Here is an 18,233-nt window from a genome sequence, read left to right on the forward strand (position 1 = left end):
TAATCATCCATCCATCATCCATCCATCACCCATCAGTTCATCCATCCATCAATCCATCAGTTCATCCATCATCCATCAGTTCATCCATCCATCAATCCATCAGTTCATCCATCATCCATCAGTTCATCCATCAGTTCATCCATCATCCATTCATCATCCATCAGTTCATCTATCAGTCCATCCATCAGTTCATCCATCCATCAATCCATCAGTTCATCCATCATCCATCCATCAGTTCATCCATCAGTTCATCCATCATCCATCCATCATCCATCAGTTCATCCATCATCCATCTATCAGTTCATCCATCCATCAGTTCATCCATCAGTTCATCCATCATCCATCCATCATCCATCAGTTCATCCATCATCCATCCATCAGTTCATCCATCATCCATCTATCCATCATCCATCCATCATCCATCAGTTCATCCATCATCCATCCATCAGTTTATCCATCATCCATCCATCCATCATCCATCAGTTCATCAATCATCCATCCATCCATCATCCATCAGTTCATCCATCATCCATCCATCATCCATCAGTTCATCCATCAGTTTATCCATCAGTTCATCCATCAGTTCATCCATCATCCATCAGTTCATCCATCATCCATCCATCCATCATCCATCCATCATCCATCAGTTCATCCATCAGTTCATCCATCAGTTCATCCATCATCCATCCAACTTCTAAATTGATGAATTTATTTTGAGATCTCAGGGTTGCTGGAGCCCATCTCAGCTACTGTTGAGCAGCAGAGATGTGGCACCACCTCAACAGGTGTCCAGTCCATCACAGGTCTCATCTGCTCTTCTTCTTTTTCTTCCTCAGCACGGCTGGAAGAACCAATCAGAGGAGGCCGCTGTCGGTGGGCGTCCCTGTGACCGTCAGTCCAGAGATGCTGAAGACTCCAACAGGTGAGTGGAGCTGCAGCCTTCAGCTGCTCAGCTTAGATCAAACTCAAACCCAGAATGTTCAGCTTTTACAAACCAAACATCACCGATTATAGAGAACTAATGAGGTTTTCCAGGAACTCGGTTGATCTGATTGATGATCTCAAACGAGGCTGAAAGGTCGTATTCTAATCTATGAAAGGATCATTTTAGTCTGAATTAGATCCTCTGAATCTGAACGAAATCCTCACAAACCCGTCAAACAGCTTACAGAGCGTGGAGCTAAAACGCTTTACCTGACCCCCCAGAACCGTCGCCATGATAACCGAACCAAGTTCTGTTCCATTCATGTGAAAGAAATGTCTCCAAAAAGATGAATAAACTGTTAGACAGACTTGAACTGGTGAAGATTCGGCTCCGAGGTTGGTTACAGTGAATCTGGAGGAGCAGTTCCTCCTCCGGCATGAGGGGGCGCCATTGCTCTGACGGGACAGAAGGAAGCAGGAGAAGTCCTGCGGTCTGCAGGCTGACAGCTGATGATCCATCATCACACAGTGATGTTCTATCATCACTGTCTGATGCACTTCCTGTTCCTTCCTCCGTACTTCCTGTTCTCCTCTCTGTAACGGCTCCAACAGTCGTTTCAGAGATTCCGCCGTCCATTAATCCAGACTTGAGGCTACAGAGGAAGTTACATCGGTGTCTTAAACATCTGTTGAAGGCACGGTGAGGTTTTAATGTCAATCACAACCTCATTAAGCGGCGCTCAGAGCGACGGAGATCAACGCGACTGACAACGGTTCTCATTGGTTTAACCCGGGACAGGCGGCGTGCTGCACGTCCTGAGCGAGCGCGAGACCTGTCAGGACGTTCAGGACCTGTCAGGACGTTCAGCCGCCGCCTGCTTCTGCCGGGGTGGTGGTGGGAGGGGGTGAATATGCACGTGTCACAGTCACCGTCTGCTGTCTTCTGCAGGAAGCGTCGGACGCCAAGAAGACGGCGAAAACGTAAGTGGATTAGAGGAGGACCGGTCGGGTTCTGGTGCAGTTTGGACTGAAGAACGGCAGATCTGACACCAGACAATCATCCAGAGCTTTTAATGGTCACAAGTGAAGTAAAAACACACTTCCTGTGGAGTCCAAACTGGATCATCCAGGAAATGGTTGAAGTCTTCTGATCTCAAATCATTCTCAGACGGATCAAAAAAGTCGTTTTCTGGAACATAGTTTCTGCAGAGCGGCACGAGTTCGTTGGAAATTCACCTCGGAGTTGTGGGCGATTCTTTTGACACTGAATAAGCCCGCCCCACTTCCCGTCATCCATCTGTTTACACATTCTCCTGCTAGCTTAGAGCGCCTCCATCTGATTGGCTCCTGGACGTGGATGAAACCTAAAAACGAAGTTCTGGTCACAATCATCCATTTGTGCAGACTTCTTCTGAACAATCCGGAAACATTCTCGTGAACTTTCTCTTGAACTGAAGCTTTATTGAACCTATCACGACGATCAGCATTTATGTCTCTTTCTGCTGCAGTCGAGGCTCAGCGACGTGTTACCATGACAACGGGCGGCACTACGTATCAAATAGTCAGTTTTTGTGAAAAAAAGTGATCAGAACTGATAAAAATAGCGAAAACAATGTGCTAGAAATAAATAAGGTTTATAATAATAAATGATAAGTGACTGTTATCTAAGGGATAATGCCTGACAACGTGTGCATTATCAGACATGAATGCACGCCGTGGAACCCTGAACGTCTGGCGTGAAGTGGAAGACGGTTGCTTTTAATTATTCTAGTGTTTTTAATTTGTGTTAATAAATACTCTTTTTTTAATCAACGGGGTACATTAACACATTAACGATGATCGCCCCACGCGGTCCACCTGGGAGAGAATCCCAGGTGTGTGGCGGGAAACGGGTCGAAAGACTTTGACTGTTGTCAGGATCTCAGTTCAACATTTCTCTGAGTGGTTAGAAAAAGATCATCGAAACATTTTATTTTTATTTGATTCTTTGATAAGAACGACTGTATATCATCAACACAGACTGGAGTGTCCTCTGGAGTTAATGACTGCTTCATTAAGCTTTAACTAATATGAACAAAGACCCTCATTATAATAAATTCTGCTTTAGACTCGATGAAGATCCGGAATACTTCTACAGTTGAAGTTTTTTATGATCTATTTACTGTCATTTGAAACCTTTGGTGATTTGTTAGGTGTTTTATCGTCGATGGAGGAGTTGGTTTGATACGAATCCTTTGTTCTAATGATGAAACTGTCCCGTTTGTGTTTCAGGAAGATCCCGGAACGCTCCGAGTGGTTCATTTAGGAATGGTTTAGGAGGAAAACTCCGGAGGAGCGCGGTGTCTGATGGATATTTCTGTCCAAGCGTTCTTTGTGAAGGATCCAAACGGCCTCCTCTGCACTGGCTCAGGTGTGAATAGCAATCACAGCTGTGTTTCTCTTACCTGTCAGCGTTTATCTGTGGAGCTCAGGATGTGGATTCAGCCGGATGACGGCTGCACTGAGCGGCGGCGTTCCACCTGCTTCTGCCGTTAAGACGCTGACAGAAACGCCGCAGACCTGCCATTAATCAGCCTGATTTCTATTATGCTGCTATTGGAGGCTGCACGCACGTGCACGGCGTGAGCGTGCACGCTGGCCGAGATTACGGTTTTATTCATGAACAGGAGCCAGCGACTTTAAAGCAGCGAGCGAGCGAGCGAGCGGAGCCCCTTTCCTGAACAGCAGCCATGGCCGTGTCAGAGCTGTCGACGCTCACCGACTAATCTGACAGCGCCGCACGAGCCCTAATCCCTGACTGTATCCTAATCTATTTACTTTGCATTCTAAGAGGATTTCCACCACAAAATATACAAGAAGCGGCGCTGGAAACGGACAGCAGATCAGCCGGGATGCTTTCCCGCTCTTTTTTGTGCTTGTTGTTGTTTTGATAGCTTTAAAAACATCTTTGTGTGTTTGGGGCAGTCGATCCTCAGCGAGAGGACGGCTGAAAGGAATTACATTCAGACTGATCCTAATGCTTCTCTTATGCAAACACGGCAGCGCCGCGCTCGCCGGCCGTGATCCGGCCCCGCCGAGACCGCTCCAGATAAGTGTTTTCTCTTGACACGTTCATCACGCCGTGCTGATGGTCGGCCTCGACCGCTCCCACAACAGCAGTCACCCGGAAGGTGGGAGCGGGTCGAAGCCGGGACGCTCTCCCCCAGAACCGGAGCGGCTTCCCAACCACAAACAGAGGGAGAGACGGAGCGCCGCCTCGCTCGCCCTCTCAGCAATTATGCTGCTTTGTGAAGCACAAACGCTTCATTTAAAACCGCCGGCAGCTTTCTCCAGCAGCGGCGGTCCTCGCCGGCCGAGATGAGGCTTATTAGTGGCATTAACAGGCTGCGCGGGGCGCCGCGGCGCCGAGCGGCCTTGTTAGCATTTGGAGATGAGTCCAGCCTGCAGCGCTCGTCATTATCCAGGTTGTCTGCCGTTTCTGCTCGCCGCAGCAGCTGAGCAGCTTCAGCGGCCCGATTGGAGCGCCGCCGCAGAGGAGCCGGGCTTCAGCTTTGGCTGCACAGGATCCAGACATCAGAACCATCGGTGGATCCAGAAACGCAGACATCTGAGATCTTCCTCCTGATTCTGAAGTTCAACCAGACCGTTTGATGCTGGTTTGGGTTGAAATGTTCAGCTTCTTCAGGAGCTCCTAGTTTGAAACGTTTTCTGTGTTTTTATGAGCAGAAGTTCTGAAAACATCTTCAAGGTTTCGTTCGTTCCCCTGAAGTTTGACTCCAAACCCGTCAATACGATCACCTCCAGCTCCTGTTTCAGCTCCAGAGTTTCTCTGTTCAGTGAATTAAATAAAGAATGAAACCGTCTGAGGTCAGAAACATCTTCTAGAGCTGCTGTCAGCATCATTCCAGAATGAACTCTATTCTGATTTCTTCTATTCTTTTGATTCTTCAGTTCATGTCTGAGTTTACACATGTAGACACATTTGTTTAGAAATACATGAATAATATTAATCTGATCCAGATCACAGACTGTAAATGTTTCAGTGAAATCATGAGATCGTTAATATCATCCAGTGTTTCACGGATTCTCTAACATTGTTCTGCTTCTCCTGGAGGACGTTTCAGTTTGACCACTAGGTGGCGATCATGCTATAGCATTACACCTTATATGAGCAAAAAAATGTGTTTTAGACCATAAATGTTACTTTAAAAATATTTCCCTAAGAGTTTAGAAAATTCTCATAAAAATGTTCATTTAGTCAGAACGTATGTTTAGGTTGACTGAGTGTTAGCATTAGCCATCCTATGGGAAACACCATTATATGTTAGCATCAAGCTAGCGGACTTTAGCTTTATGTGCTAAATTGATTTATATTTTTATGGATTGATTATTAATCTGTTAAGCTTAGATCAATTAATCGATTTTATCATCTCTAACATCTTCAGGAAGGGAAGAGCAGGAATATCCAAACAACAGCAACGTTTTTAAGTTATTTTGATACGTTTACATTCAAGAAATCCAATTCAGGAGAAACTAAACCTCAAAAGTTCCAGAAATAATTGATCCCAAAAATGAGAATCAGGATGCCGCTGCAGTCTTGATTCCATGACTAAGGATGTTCAAACCCTCTTGACAGAGTTAGGTCTGAGTGAAGTCGTGGAGACGAGCGCTGCAGCTGCAGGCCGAGTCTCCGTCAGGACCTGTACGACCTGGAGGACACCGAGTCTAGCAGACGAGTTAGGAGGCTGCAACATCCTATCTGAACGACTGATCCTCCTGATCCTCCTGACAACCAACACTGCAGTCAGGATGCTGTCAGGACCAGTCCTGTGAGGGACAAACCGCAGACTGAATCGCCGCCGCCTCGTCTGTTTCCCATCTAACCAGGAAGGAAACGAGGAAGGAAGTCGTTAACCAGAGAAGAAGCTGGAATCATGGAATCAGCTGACGTAGGATCAGCTGGGGAGGATCAGCTGAGGAAGGATCAGCTGAGAGAGGATCAGCTGGGGAGGATCAGCTGAGGGAGGATCAGCTGATGGAGGATCAGCTGATGGAGGATCAGCTGGGGAGGATCAGCTGGTGGAGGATCAGCTGGTGGAGGATCAGCTGAGGAGGATCAGCTGAGGGAGGATCAGCTGAGGAAGATCAGCTGATGGAGGATCAGCTGAGGAGGATCAGCTGGGGAGGATAAGCTTGTGGAGGATCGGCTGAGGGAGGATCAGCTGGGGAGGATCAGCTGAGGAGGATCAGCTGATGGAGGATCAGCTGGGGAGGATAAGCTGGTGGAGGATCAGCCGAGGGAGGATCAGCTGATGGAGGATCAGCTGGGGAGGGTCAGCTGAGGGAGGATCAGCTGAGGGAGGATCAGCTGTCATCTGGAATCAAAGTGTTGCTGCAGACTTGACTGAAACAGCTGATTGGAAGCTTCACTGAAGCGTGTGACAGTAATCTGAGGACTGAAGCTCAAAATGTGAACACAAAAAGTCGTGTTTTTATTCTGTTGAAGCTTCTATAATCAAAAATATTGATCCTGAATCAATCTGATCTGTTATCTGGTTCTTCTAGCTTGACAGTTGAACTGTTTAGTGTTCAGTCGTGTAAACTCTTCATGGTTAGTGGATTGCTAAGCTAATTGTTAGCCTTTAAACTTACAACTGCTTTATTTTGAAAAACGCACAAACATGTTGTGATGATGTAACAATGAGCTGTTCCTCATTTGACCTTCTTGAAGCTTTTTGACAGATTTCACCAAAATAAAAGTCTTGAGTTGAGTTTCATTAAAACATTCTTTAAAATTGAACGTATCGATTCTCAAAGTATCACAGCGTTTCTGCTTAAAGATTTTCTTTTCCAACAATGAGACGACCTCAGTTGTCATTTGAGGTTTTTTAAATAAAGTTGAGTCAAACTGAATTAAATGGAAAGCTTATCAGGAGTGACACAGGTGACCTGCTGTCCCCCAAACCGGGTTACAGACTCCAGGTGAGTTCTTCTTCACAGCTGTGACACACCTCACACCCAGCAGGTAGGGGGCAGCAGAGAGCAGCTTTACAAGTTACAAGAGGAAGAAAATGTGTCAAAGATTGTTTTAGTGTTTGATGGAACATGAACTTGAGTTGAAGTCATTTATGTAAAAAAATCTCTTCAAGTCACTGGAAAAAGTTTTTGTCTACAGAGAGATTATTTAGAAAGAAGCTATAAAAACATAAAACATTTCTATGACAAAAACGGTTTTATTCAGCTGAGAGTTGAAGAACTGAGAAAGCTGAATGTGTGATTATTAACATTTTTGTTTCTTTGATCTTTTTATTTCTAAACTATTTCCTTTTATTTTTAAGAGTGAATATTCACACAGAATTTTCTAAATACATGAACTCTGATGAACTCTGCTGGTCACACAGACCTGCAGGAAGAGTTACCATTAAAGTTAATGTTATGATTAATCTGTGCGACCAACAACATTTAGCCTTCAACACTTAAAATATGTGCAGGAAATGCAGCAATAGCTCCATGTATTACGTGTTTATATATTATCTTGTTTTTTTATTACAGGTTGAACCAGTTTTTCATCTCTTGCAGTGACGGTTATAAAGTATAGTATTACATTAGTGGAGTTTGATTTTTATGAGTTTTTTCCTCCTGTTTGTCCAAACATCCAGACTTTATTTTAATGTTTTGAATATATACGTCTGCTCCTGTAAGTTCTCTCTGACTCGTCATGTTAGAGAGAATAAAGTTCTGTTCTGTTTGTCTGTTTATCATCAGAGTCAAATGGACTAAAGTGAAACACAAACTGTCCTCTCTGTGTACACAATAGTGATGTGACTCCTAATTCAGAGAATGAAGTCATGACAAAAGTAATGTTATATTCTGAATAAACCTTATATATGACTCGATAATCTCTTTACCTAAATTAAGAATAATCTAAGAAAACAAAGGATTAACATATTTAACTTCTATACCTGTTGATGGTTAGTTCACCTGACAGATCGTCGGTCACACGACCAGAGACAACAACCACACACCTAACAAATTAGAATCACCAAAAACCCCGTCAAGCTTTTGTTTGACTGTGGAGAAAAAAGTGTTTGGAGGAACCCACGAGTGAACCTGGAGAACAGGTGACACGAACAGACAGGAGCGAGTCGGGACTTGAACCAGAAACGTCCTCCTGAGAGGTGAGAGTGCTAACCACTACACCCCTGTACACGCCTGATCCTTGATGGATTATTAATATCAGTGGAATCATTTAGCATGTTTTACAACGGGATGAGTTAGCTAAAAGAGTTAGCTTGATCCTTTTAGACGCAAAGCTAGCATGATGCTAATATTAGCAAAATGAGGTTCCATGATGCTAATGCTAATCTGTGACAAATTAGCCTAATAAACTACAGTAAGTACAGTTGTGCCTCCTTAAACTTAATCTGATCTGATCTGATAAACAAGCTAACAACAGGAGCTACAGCTGCTATCAGAATGCTAATCTGAAGGATTTGTGCTAAACTGGATTAAAGGTTAAAATTAGCAAAACAAATGATCACAATGCTAAGAGAGGATACATTTAAGACATATATATATATGCATTTATATAATTGTCCCTCTGTTAAGGCTTTAAAACAAAACAAAAAATAGCTCAACGAGCTAGCATAGCTGCTGAAATAAATGCTGCGCTTGTGTCTGAATTCAAATCAAAACTATTAAAATAATCTCAGCTGGATTTTCTGTTGTTCTGGATTTTAAGAGCAAATACTTTTTAACACTAAATAAAACATCACTGATATCCCAAAATAAAAACCTAAGAAGTAGAAACATTTTATTTATGAATCCCTGTTCTGATGATGAAAACTTGGATCTTTGTAATATATAAATATATATATATATATTTCACATGAAAAAGAAGACTGCTCAAACGCAATGCATTGTGGTCTATATTCCGTCTGAGCATCAATAAACTCCACCAAATACTGTGAGTGTCTCTCTAATTCACCGTTTTATTATTTTAATCCCTTCAATTTCTGTAACTTGATTTATTTATATTTTCGGTTTAATATATTGTTTTAATTTTCTATATTTTATATTCTTTATTGCCTCAATGTTTGAATGAATTTTAACCAACTGCGGTGGTCTCTTTGCCAGGACTGTCTTGAAAAAAAAAAAAAGGTTTGTAATCTTAACTGGATTATCCTGGTTCAATAAAAGTCAATAAATCAACACTAGTTTTTTCGCAAAGACTTCTGGGAAATTTTCTTGGATACTTGATTTTGGAACTGTAGAGTCGGATGACCCAGAAAAATGGTGATATATATTTATATATATATATATTTATATACATGTATTCAGATAAACCAAAAAGCTAAAACTGATCCGACTAACTCAAACATTTGTAATAAAACACATTTATACTGAATCAATACTAGTCTGTCCAAAAATATGAATTCTGTTAAATAATCAGAAGTGATTAAACATGATTGTCGTGAAAACGTTCAGAAGTCTTTATGTCTGATTGAGTTTTAAAGGGTGAGACGTTTGACAGAACAACTAAAACTGGATATTCTGTGCAGTAAATGAGAATTTCTAAAAAGCTGCAGACCATAAAATAATTTAAACTGAACACTGACTGGAGTTCACTGGAGCTCCACTTTAGTTGAAATGATAATTCCTCCAAAAGGACAAATGACATGTAAAAAAGAGCTGAAAGTTCTGTCAGACTCAACCTGGACTGAGTATCAATAAAAGACACGATTAGAGACACTAAAATGACCGTAAACATGTCTAAAAACTGATCAAAAGTGACTGATCAACACAAAAATAAACCCAGGCCGTGGTTTTGAGGCTGAAAGCTGCAGAAACACATTTCCTGAAATATAAAATCATTTAAATATTAGCTGATCTTGAAAAAAAGGTTTTTTCTGCTTGTTGTCATGACAGCAGATCCACAGAAAAACCAAAACAAACTCATTAAAAAAATGCACAAAACACAAGATTAGGTCACAGCAATGTGGATTTTATTTGTCCTCAACTTTCAAAATAAATTGGAGAAGCTCGAGAACTTTTAATGTGTGATCCTTGTTTTCTATTTTAAAATGACTTTTAACAAAAAGATCTTTAAAATCACGATGAGCTCAAATTAATGTGTTTTTATAGGAATTTGAATTTGAAATCTTGTTTTTTCAAAGTGTTGAGGTGAAATCCAGCGACCGACTCTCGTCTCTGGATGAACCCGGATCTCTTGGTCAGTTTTCAGAAAGAATCTCCTCAGGTTCTTCAGCAGAAATGACGACGGTTCAGATGGAGGATCCTGAAATGAGACTTTCTTCTGCTCAACGGTCGTCTGAGACCCTTCAGATCAACGGGAGCGGAGGACTTTGTCCAAATGTGGATGGAAGTGGAAAGCCATGAGTTGTTTGAAAGCCGACTCGTCTTTCAGCTAAAATGATGAAGAGCTGCAGCTTTAGAGGACTTGAACCTTTCCTGGTTCCTTCCTGGTCAGAGGAGTCGTGACCTGCAGCTTCGTGTGATTTAAAGGCGCTGAAGCAGAGCTGCAGAAACCAAACCTCCCGCCTCTCTGCAGGATCGGGTCATCGGCGCTCCTGTAATTCCACCCCGCTGACGAAAACGGAGCATTAAGCCGAGCTCTGAGAGGGACGGGGTGTCCGTCTGGGATCCGAACCGGCAGCTTCACGGGGACCGGCTGAGGACGAGCTCTGCTGAAACACGACCACGAAGGAACCGGCGCCGTTTTCACCAGCTGCCACAAAAATGAGGAAACTGAAAACAAAGCAGAGAAACTGGAGCGTTTCACTGAGCGGTTGACCCAAAGTTAACCTCCCAGTTTCAGATAATCCTCTCCTGTATCTCCGAGAACGTCCCGGGACGCCAAGGCCTCAGCCAATCACAGCCCAGCGTTTAGTCCTTCTAGTCCTGTGTGCAAACGGTCCCAGCATGCCGGCTGCTATCGTCACATCTCTTTTTCTCAAACAGTGCTGAGGTACGGAGGCCTGTAAGGATCAGTCCGGTTCCTGCCTTTCATCTCCCTCCCAGATACAAATCACAAGCACTCATGCAAAAAAAGGAAGAGAGCTGCAGTCCGCTGCGGTTCCAGTTCATTTCCTGGACAAAGTGTGATCAAAACCTCGACAGTTTCCAGTTCGGCCTCAGTCCCACGCCTTCACGCCGCAGACCAGAGGTCAGGAGGTCAAAGCGGTCGCAGCGGGCGACACCGCGGCTCAATCGATCCGATTATTGAACAGAGAGGAAGGTTTAGATCCTCGGACGGGTTCAAATACGAACACTCGTCTCTGCCTGCAACGTTTAGTGTTTCTACAAAAATGTTCTGGAGGTTTGGATCTCGACAGAACCTGAAGAAAACAGCAGGAAGGAATCAAATCCCATCAAACTTTGTCCAATTTGAAGGATTTTTATGAGCCTTAAAAAACTGTTTGTGTTAAAACAAACATTTATTTGTGCTTTTGCTGTTTAAAAAACATAATTTTATTTTAAAGTTTAATAAAACATAAATATCATAGTTTTCGAATTTTTTGTTTAAATAATAAAAATAATAAAATATATTTCATTATTTTTCCCACAAGTTTTGTTTGACTTATTGACTTTAACAAAAATTACATTTATTTTTTTAAATAAAGTTTAAAATCGTTTTTGTTTCATTTTAAAAATTTTAAGCATTTTTTGGTTTAAAATTAAAATGTTTAAAGTTGAAAATTAGGAGCGCGCGCCTTTTTAGAGAGGATTCAACTCGAGTCTTAAATCGATCATTTTAAAAAACACAAAACCCGCTCGTGCGCCACTTTCCTCCCGCACTTTCCTCGCGCTCTGCGGCAGCTTTCTGCGGAGCAGAGAAACTCCCGCGGGCCTCAACTTTCTCACCCGGTTTTTAATCCGCCTTTTGTCCGTTCGGGCCTCGGATTAACTTTCTGTCTTTAAATAAAACGTCTCGTGAACCCGCGGCCCCCACCTCTGCACGGACCCCCCCCCGCCGAAGGAAAGAGGAAAAAACACCGCAAACAAGCGCGCGAGACCGGCCGCAAATGTTTGCGTTTCTTTCCTCGGGGACTTTTGTCCGCGCGAGGCCTCCGTTCTCTTCATGTACAAATTATTATGCAAAAAATATGATTTAGTTAAATTAATTTAAATTCATAAATCTAAATCCGAACCCGCGCGCGCGTTTGTCACCTTTCCGTTTGACTGGATTAAGCACGCGCGCCGGGATTAACGCCGCGCGCGCGGATTTTCAACACAAACACGTTTGTAATTTGTTTAAAAGGGGGGGGGGGGGTATGCATAAACGAAGCTTTAATTTGGGTTTCCTCTTCTCCGCGCGCGCGCACGTAGGCACGCACGCGGGGGTGAATATGCCTCCTCCGTTTAATGCGTTTGTGCCCGCGAGCGCATGAAGACACACACACTTACACGTGACCCCCTAACCTGGCCCCACCCACGTAATTACCGCATCAGAGGCGCTGGAATTCCTGCGGGTTATTTGGGGGAAAGCGGCTCGCGGCGCCGCGGTAATTATCGCGCCATTACAGCGCGCCTTTCAATTACGCCTCGATCAAATGTCTCGCGGCTCGGCCGCAGAAACGGCGCGCGAACCGGAGCCCGCCTCCCCGCAGCTGAAGGCGGAGGATTAGCAGCCGCGCGCTCTCATGGAAATGCGGGGCCTGCACGCGCTCACGCAGCCTTTTAATTACGCCCTTATTTGCATCCCCCTCCCCCCGCGCGCTATAATTAGAGAAAGCGAATCAACAAAGTGACTCGTTCACATGGAGGAAACAGCCGCGTGGATTTGTCATTTCCCGCGGAACACGCAGATGAAAGAGGAAGAGGCGCCGCGCGGGAACTCAGACAGACAGAATCCACGTTTGACTTGACTTTATTGGATGAACATGATGGAGGGCGGTCGCCTTAAGATACATTCAACATCTCACGTCATCTGGAGCTCCGGAACCTCCGGAAGGAAGAATCCAGACCGACTTCCACATGGAGCCAAGTGCTGCGTTTCAGGTCTGACCGGATCCTGGGAATCCCCAAAACTCTGTTCAATAAAAGGGTTAAAATCTAACGTTTGAACGGCCGAATTGTCTTTGGAATATTCTGGAGATTTACATACATCTTTTTTTATTTCCTCCAAAACCGTAATAAACAATTTCAAATTTAGAGAAATGAAATAAACAGCAACTAAACACGGTCACTGGAACTGACCCAAATACATATGTACACATTCAGCTGCTGCTGGAGCTGACTAGAATCTGTCAAAGAACCCATTCCAGAAAAAAAAGCTGTACAGGATTTGGAGGTAAAAGCCCCCCCTCACCCCCCCGGGGGCAGTTCCTGTGAGCGCGCCGGCCGAGCCGGAGGGGAAATATTCCTCCGTCAGAGAGCGGCTCCGAGGCTTTGGCTGACGGGACCTTCAGATCTTTAAAAAAGGAAAAAAAAAATTCAGTTTGTTAAGCTCCGCCTCTTTGAACAGCCGCTCCTCATCAGAACCGTCTGACCCGGAGACGCTCCAGAGGAAAGTCAGACTTCAGTCCGGTTTGGGTTCATAAACTCTTCATCTTTAAAAACAAGCAACAGGCTGACGGGGCAGTAAAAGAGGGGGGAGCAGGCAGGGAGGGGCGGGGCAAATCACAAGACCTGGAACCTCCAGGAGGCCTGGTCTTTGTAGTCCAAGCAGTCCGTGGCGTTAAAGTTGAGCTTCCACGAGGACGCGGCAGTCTGCTCTTTGTAATCCAGGCAGTCGGAGGAGTTGAAGGCCAGGCCGGCCCCCCCGTAGGCCTGGTGGTGGTGGTGGTGGGGGTGCCCCGACGACTGGCTGATGTGGTGGTGCGGGTGGGCCGACATGGACGAGGCCGTCATGGGGCTGAGCTGGTGGGGGTGGTGGTGGGAGTGCATGGGGGCCAGGTAGGAGCCGCAGTCCACGCCGCTGAAGTAGGAGCTGGAGGGGGCGGGGTAGCTCTGGCCGTAGCCCGGCGTCTGGTTGTAGGACATGGGGTAGGAGGTGGCGGCGGCGGCTGAGCCCGTCATGGAGCGCTGCATGCAGGAGCCGTTGGAGGGGGGTCCGGGCTCGGGGAGCGGGGCCACGGCGGGGGCCGGGGCGTTGCCGGGGGAGATGGCCGGGCTCCAGATAGAGGACACGGTGCTGATGGAGGTAGAGGTGCTGCTCAGGGCGGCCGGGCCCGCGTGGTTGGTGGACGAAGACGAAGAGGAGGAGGAGCCGGTGCTGGACACGGCGGGGGGCGTGAACTGGCCGCTGCTCTCCGAGCCGGTGCTCTCGCGCGCCGGAGACGACTTCTTCTTGGGCGGCCGGGCTTTGGCGGCGCTGCCGCTCTGCTGCTGCTGGCGACACTTGGCCCTCCGGTTCTTGAACCACACCTGCGGGCAGAAACGCCGGCAGGAGTTAGCGACCAAACCGCCTCCCCCACAGCAGCAGAACAACCCAGACTCCCACGCCGGCGAGGGAAAATTGAAGGTTATTATCCATCAGGTTCATTTCCACGCGGCCCCTCGGCCCGGCCCGGCCCGGGTCCAGTTTCAGTCCTGGAGACGGCTCTAGGACAGCAGCCGATCGAGTTTCACCACACAGTGGGGTAACTCTAGAGCGCCGAGAGGGCGAGATCGTGTCGAGCGTTTTGTTTCACACACATTCAGAAAATTACTCAGAGGCCTGTGAAAGTTTCCCTCCTGCTCTTTCAGAATAAAACATGCACAACTTTATTATGAAAATCTCATCAAAACATGTTTGTCTGTGTGGAGAACCAGGAGGTGAGCAGTGAAGGAAACATCTTCCTCCTCCTCCTCCTCCTCCTCCTCACCATCAGGCCCTCAGAAGCGGCGCAGCTCCTATTAATTACAGCCTCATTTAGGCGTTTATCAGTGGGAGGAGCCATTACGGCCCTTCAGAGAGGCGCCAATCAGAGGATTAATCTGACATTGTGAGGAGAAACCCTCACTTTCAATCACTTCATTAAATTATCCTCGAAATGTCAAACAAACACCAGCTGGAACCGTTTCCGCTGGAGTAGCATGCTAGCTAGCAGGAGTTTAGTGTTTACAGGGGGTGACGTCACGGAATTAGAAAACATTTAAAACTTCTAATTATATTGAATAACAGTAATAAATAACTCGAATAATGTAAACATTTTAATAAAACTATTTTAGCTGCTATATGTTTTGTCGTTTCTGGGAGCATTGCTAGTTTTTTGTTTCCGTTTCCGGTGTTTTGCCGCCTCTCCGGCGGGGGGGGGAACTCACCTGCACCCGGGACTCCGGCAGGTTGATCTTCAGCGCCACCTCCTCCCGCATGAAGATGTCCGGGTACCGGGTTTTGGCGAACAGGGCCTCCAGGACGTCCAGCTGCGAGCGGGTGAAGGTGGTCCGCTCCCGCCGCTGCTTCCGGGGCGTCGCTGCGGGACACACAGTCGCGCACGCGCTGTCCGTTAATAAAAAGCCTCGCGGGCAAGTTGGTAAACATCAAGCTAATGGCGCGAACAGCTCGCTAACGAGCCGTCCGGGTCCTCTAGAAGGAGCTTTCTCTCTAAACGCGGCCTGCTCTCCTCAGGTGAGTTGACCTTCCGCGCGCCCTCCTGCCAGCCCGCACGCATGCGTACCTGGGTATCCCACGGACGGGTGCAGCAGGTCCATGGCAGCGCCGCTCAGCCCCAGGCCGTTGACGCCGTAGGGGGGCTGTTTGAGGTAGGACATCATGCTACAGGCGGTCACTGCTCCCCCCAGCTCAGGCCAGTGGTTCGGTTTCCCGCGATGCTGCAGCTTGACGGGGCGCGGGGACCGATCCGGGTCTCTGCGGAACCGGAAGAGCACAGCAAGACCTCCAGATTAAAACAAAAGGAAAAGAACGGGATTACAAATTAAAATCAGCGTTTAAACGCGATTATTCGATCGATCTATTTGTTAATTTACAGCGGAGAAAAATAAATAAAATAAAAAATGAAAGAACGAACGGGAACGAGGGAAAAGGATGCGCCTTAAATTTAAAAGTTTTTGCTAAGAATAAAAAAAAATTGCTCCTAAAAATAAAGTACAAAAATTAGAATCAGCATTTATACTGTTCGCATTTAAATACAAATAATTAACAGATTTTATATTTTGTCATTTCACTTATAGCTGCAAAAGTATTTATATAAACCAAAATAAATGTATAAATTAAATAACTGAGAAAATAATTATATTTTAACTAAAATTACAAACCTACCAAATTAGTTTTAATTTTAATTATTCGTAACTAAAAACATTTTCTGTTAAAGTCGTTATTTCACAAACATTTTTTTTGTTTCATCCAATTTAATTAAACTCACTTTTAGGGTGTTTGCGCATCAAATAACCTAAATTGTGGAAATGTCTGAATTATTTCTGGATTTACAGTTGAAACCTCGCAGTCCACAGCTGCGTTCAGAGTCCGTCCGGACATCCAACCTTCCATTTCAACTATTATTTTTAGTTTTCACATAAACCAACATTTTGGTAAATTTATTTATTTTATTATAACACGACAGGAAACCGATTTTCTACAATTTTATGAAAGTGTTATAAATTGTTTTTTTTTGTTTGTTTTGTTTTAAAAGTCGAAAACTTTAACGTTTATTTTGCTGAAACCTCAAAATAAAAAATCTAAACAAAGTTTGGTTTCGTTTCCAAACAGCCGGAAGTGAGGATTCAGAATGAATTTAATGTTTTTTATTTATTAAACAAAGCGCGGAGCGGGTCCCGCAGCGGCCCCGCAGCGGCCCCGCAGCCGCTCCAGGCCGCAGCGAGCCGCAGATCTGGGTGCAAATGAAGCCCATTAGAATTCAGATGAGACCTCCGGGGAGAGGCCGCTCCTGGAGGGTCCTTATCAGCCGCAGAAATTAACAAAACCCGAGCCCGCCTCTCCAATTATCCGCCGCTTTCATGGCCGGTTTGCTGTGGAGGAGCGGGAACGAGGAGTCCTCACGAGGAACTTCCTCCGCTCTTTCCGCGCGCCGCGAGTTCATTCAAATGTCCAGGAAGAAAATAAAAATAAAATAAAAATTCTCCGAAACGAGGTCAAAGTTCGCGCAGGAAAAGAACAATAACTTTGTTTACCTGGTTCCGCTCCTTCTCCGCTCCGAGCCTCCGGTCAGAGCCGCTAAAGTTATCCAGCAGCGGGCCGAGGTCCGGGATCACACACCGGCGCGGGGAGCGAGCGGCATCACGGGAAGGCAGGCGCGCGCGCGCTCAGGTCTGCAGCTCAGCGGCGGCGCGTGCTGTGTGCGGCCGCGGTCCGGCCCGACTCATCCGGCGCGGCGCTTCGGGCTCGTGTCCGTCCGTCACACCGCGAAGGTGATTTGTGATGTGGACGGATGGAGATTGATCACCTTCTCTCCGCCCCGCGCCTCTATGAGCGCACCGTCACCTGCGGGTCCGCCTCCCGCAGCCAATCACGGCGCTGCGGCGGCGGACAGACGGAGGCGGCGACCAATCAGCGCGCGGGAGCGGCCCCCTGACACCCCCCCGTCCTGCACATCCCGAGACCTGAAGAAGCTCAGAAACATGGAAACGCTTCAGAGGCCGAACGAGCTGAACGGAACCGGTTCCGACCCGCAGGAGAGGAGAACCCGGCCGGAGATCCGGAGAGATTTAACCCGAAAATTCGAGCGTAGAAATCCCGCGAAAATTCATTTTTGTTTTGAACTAAATGTGGATTCAGGATTCCAGAGCAAAAACGAGACTTTGTTTTTATAGATTATTTTATAGAATTTTCAAGAAAACTTTAATTTTTATTTTCTCATTTTCCTCTAAAATGGTCGAAAACAAAAGTTGAACTTTTCCGTTTTGAAGTTTCACACGCATGCACGCGCGCACACATCACATGAATATTAATGATGTTTAATCCTCATTTAGAATTACATTTGAGGCGGGTGCGCGTGAAGTCCAACAGGAAAGACCTCCGCGGAAAAAGGAAACAAGCGCGCGCGCTCCTGCGCGGGCTCCGTTCACATCACAGACTTCGATTCAACTTTTAAATGTTTCGATCAAACCGATGAAGAGAAACTCTGTTTTTCTCTTTTAAATGTACCAAACTTTTGTAAATGAATATTTCGAGGGCGCGCGCGCGGGAGGAAATCACACATTTACTTAAAAAGGAGCCGCGCCGCACGAGGATGCGCGTGAGGCCTGCGGGGATTCAAAGTCAGATAAAACACCTGAACGCACCTGCGCGCGTGCATGAAAGCATGCGTGAGGAAAGGAGAAGAGGTCAAACACGCACGCGCAGTTTTTTTATTTTAAATTCTCACAGATCCCCCCCCCCCCCCCCC

The 18,233-nt window shown here is 45.9% G+C and overlaps 2 protein-coding genes across 9 annotated transcripts in view; one reads left to right on the plus strand and one right to left on the minus strand.

Moving 5' to 3' along the window:
- LOC112161615 (WD repeat containing planar cell polarity effector) overlaps positions 1–5,746 on the plus strand; it is a gene marked incomplete in the record, with an annotated part of 80,745 nt that extends 74,999 nt beyond the window's left edge. For 2 of the 8 annotated variants that reach the window (XM_024296891.2, XM_024296893.2), the window contains 3 exon segments: positions 837–922; positions 1,874–1,905; positions 3,196–4,803. In XM_024296891.2, coding sequence (XP_024152659.1) covers positions 837–922; positions 1,874–1,905; positions 3,196–3,240 — 163 coding nt within the window. 8 annotated transcript variants of the gene reach the window in all.
- A 7,052-nt stretch (positions 5,747–12,798) lies between these two features.
- On the minus strand, positions 12,799–17,429 carry otx1 (orthodenticle homeobox 1). The gene is made up of 4 exons (XM_024296539.2): positions 17,020–17,429; positions 15,549–15,739; positions 15,193–15,344; positions 12,799–14,313 (listed from the first exon to the last, which is right to left on the minus strand). Exons 2-4 carry the CDS (start codon positions 15,643–15,645, stop codon positions 13,567–13,569), a joined length of 996 nt encoding a protein of 331 aa, XP_024152307.1. The 5' UTR covers positions 15,646–15,739; positions 17,020–17,429; the 3' UTR covers positions 12,799–13,566.
- Between the last annotated feature and the right edge of the window lie 804 nt (positions 17,430–18,233).

The sequence above is a fragment of the Oryzias melastigma genome, linkage group LG15, assembly GCF_002922805.2.
Source record: "Oryzias melastigma strain HK-1 linkage group LG15, ASM292280v2, whole genome shotgun sequence".
In the NCBI taxonomy this organism is placed as follows: domain Eukaryota; kingdom Metazoa; phylum Chordata; class Actinopteri; order Beloniformes; family Adrianichthyidae; genus Oryzias; species Oryzias melastigma.

What these genes read in the sequence shown, in the direction of transcription:
- otx1 (XM_024296539.2), bottom strand. Translation starts at nt 15,645, where the DNA reads ATGATGTCCTACCTCAAACAGCCCCCCTACGGCGTCAACGGCCTGGGG. An exon ending in CCCGTCCGTGGGATACCCAG is followed by an intron (nt 15,345 to 15,548) that starts GTACGCATGCGT and finishes TGTGTCCCGCAG; the next exon opens with CGACGCCCCGGAAGCAGCGG. An exon ending in TGCCGGAGTCCCGGGTGCAG is followed by an intron (nt 14,314 to 15,192) that starts GTGAGTTCCCCC and finishes TTCTGCCCGCAG; the next exon opens with GTGTGGTTCAAGAACCGGAG.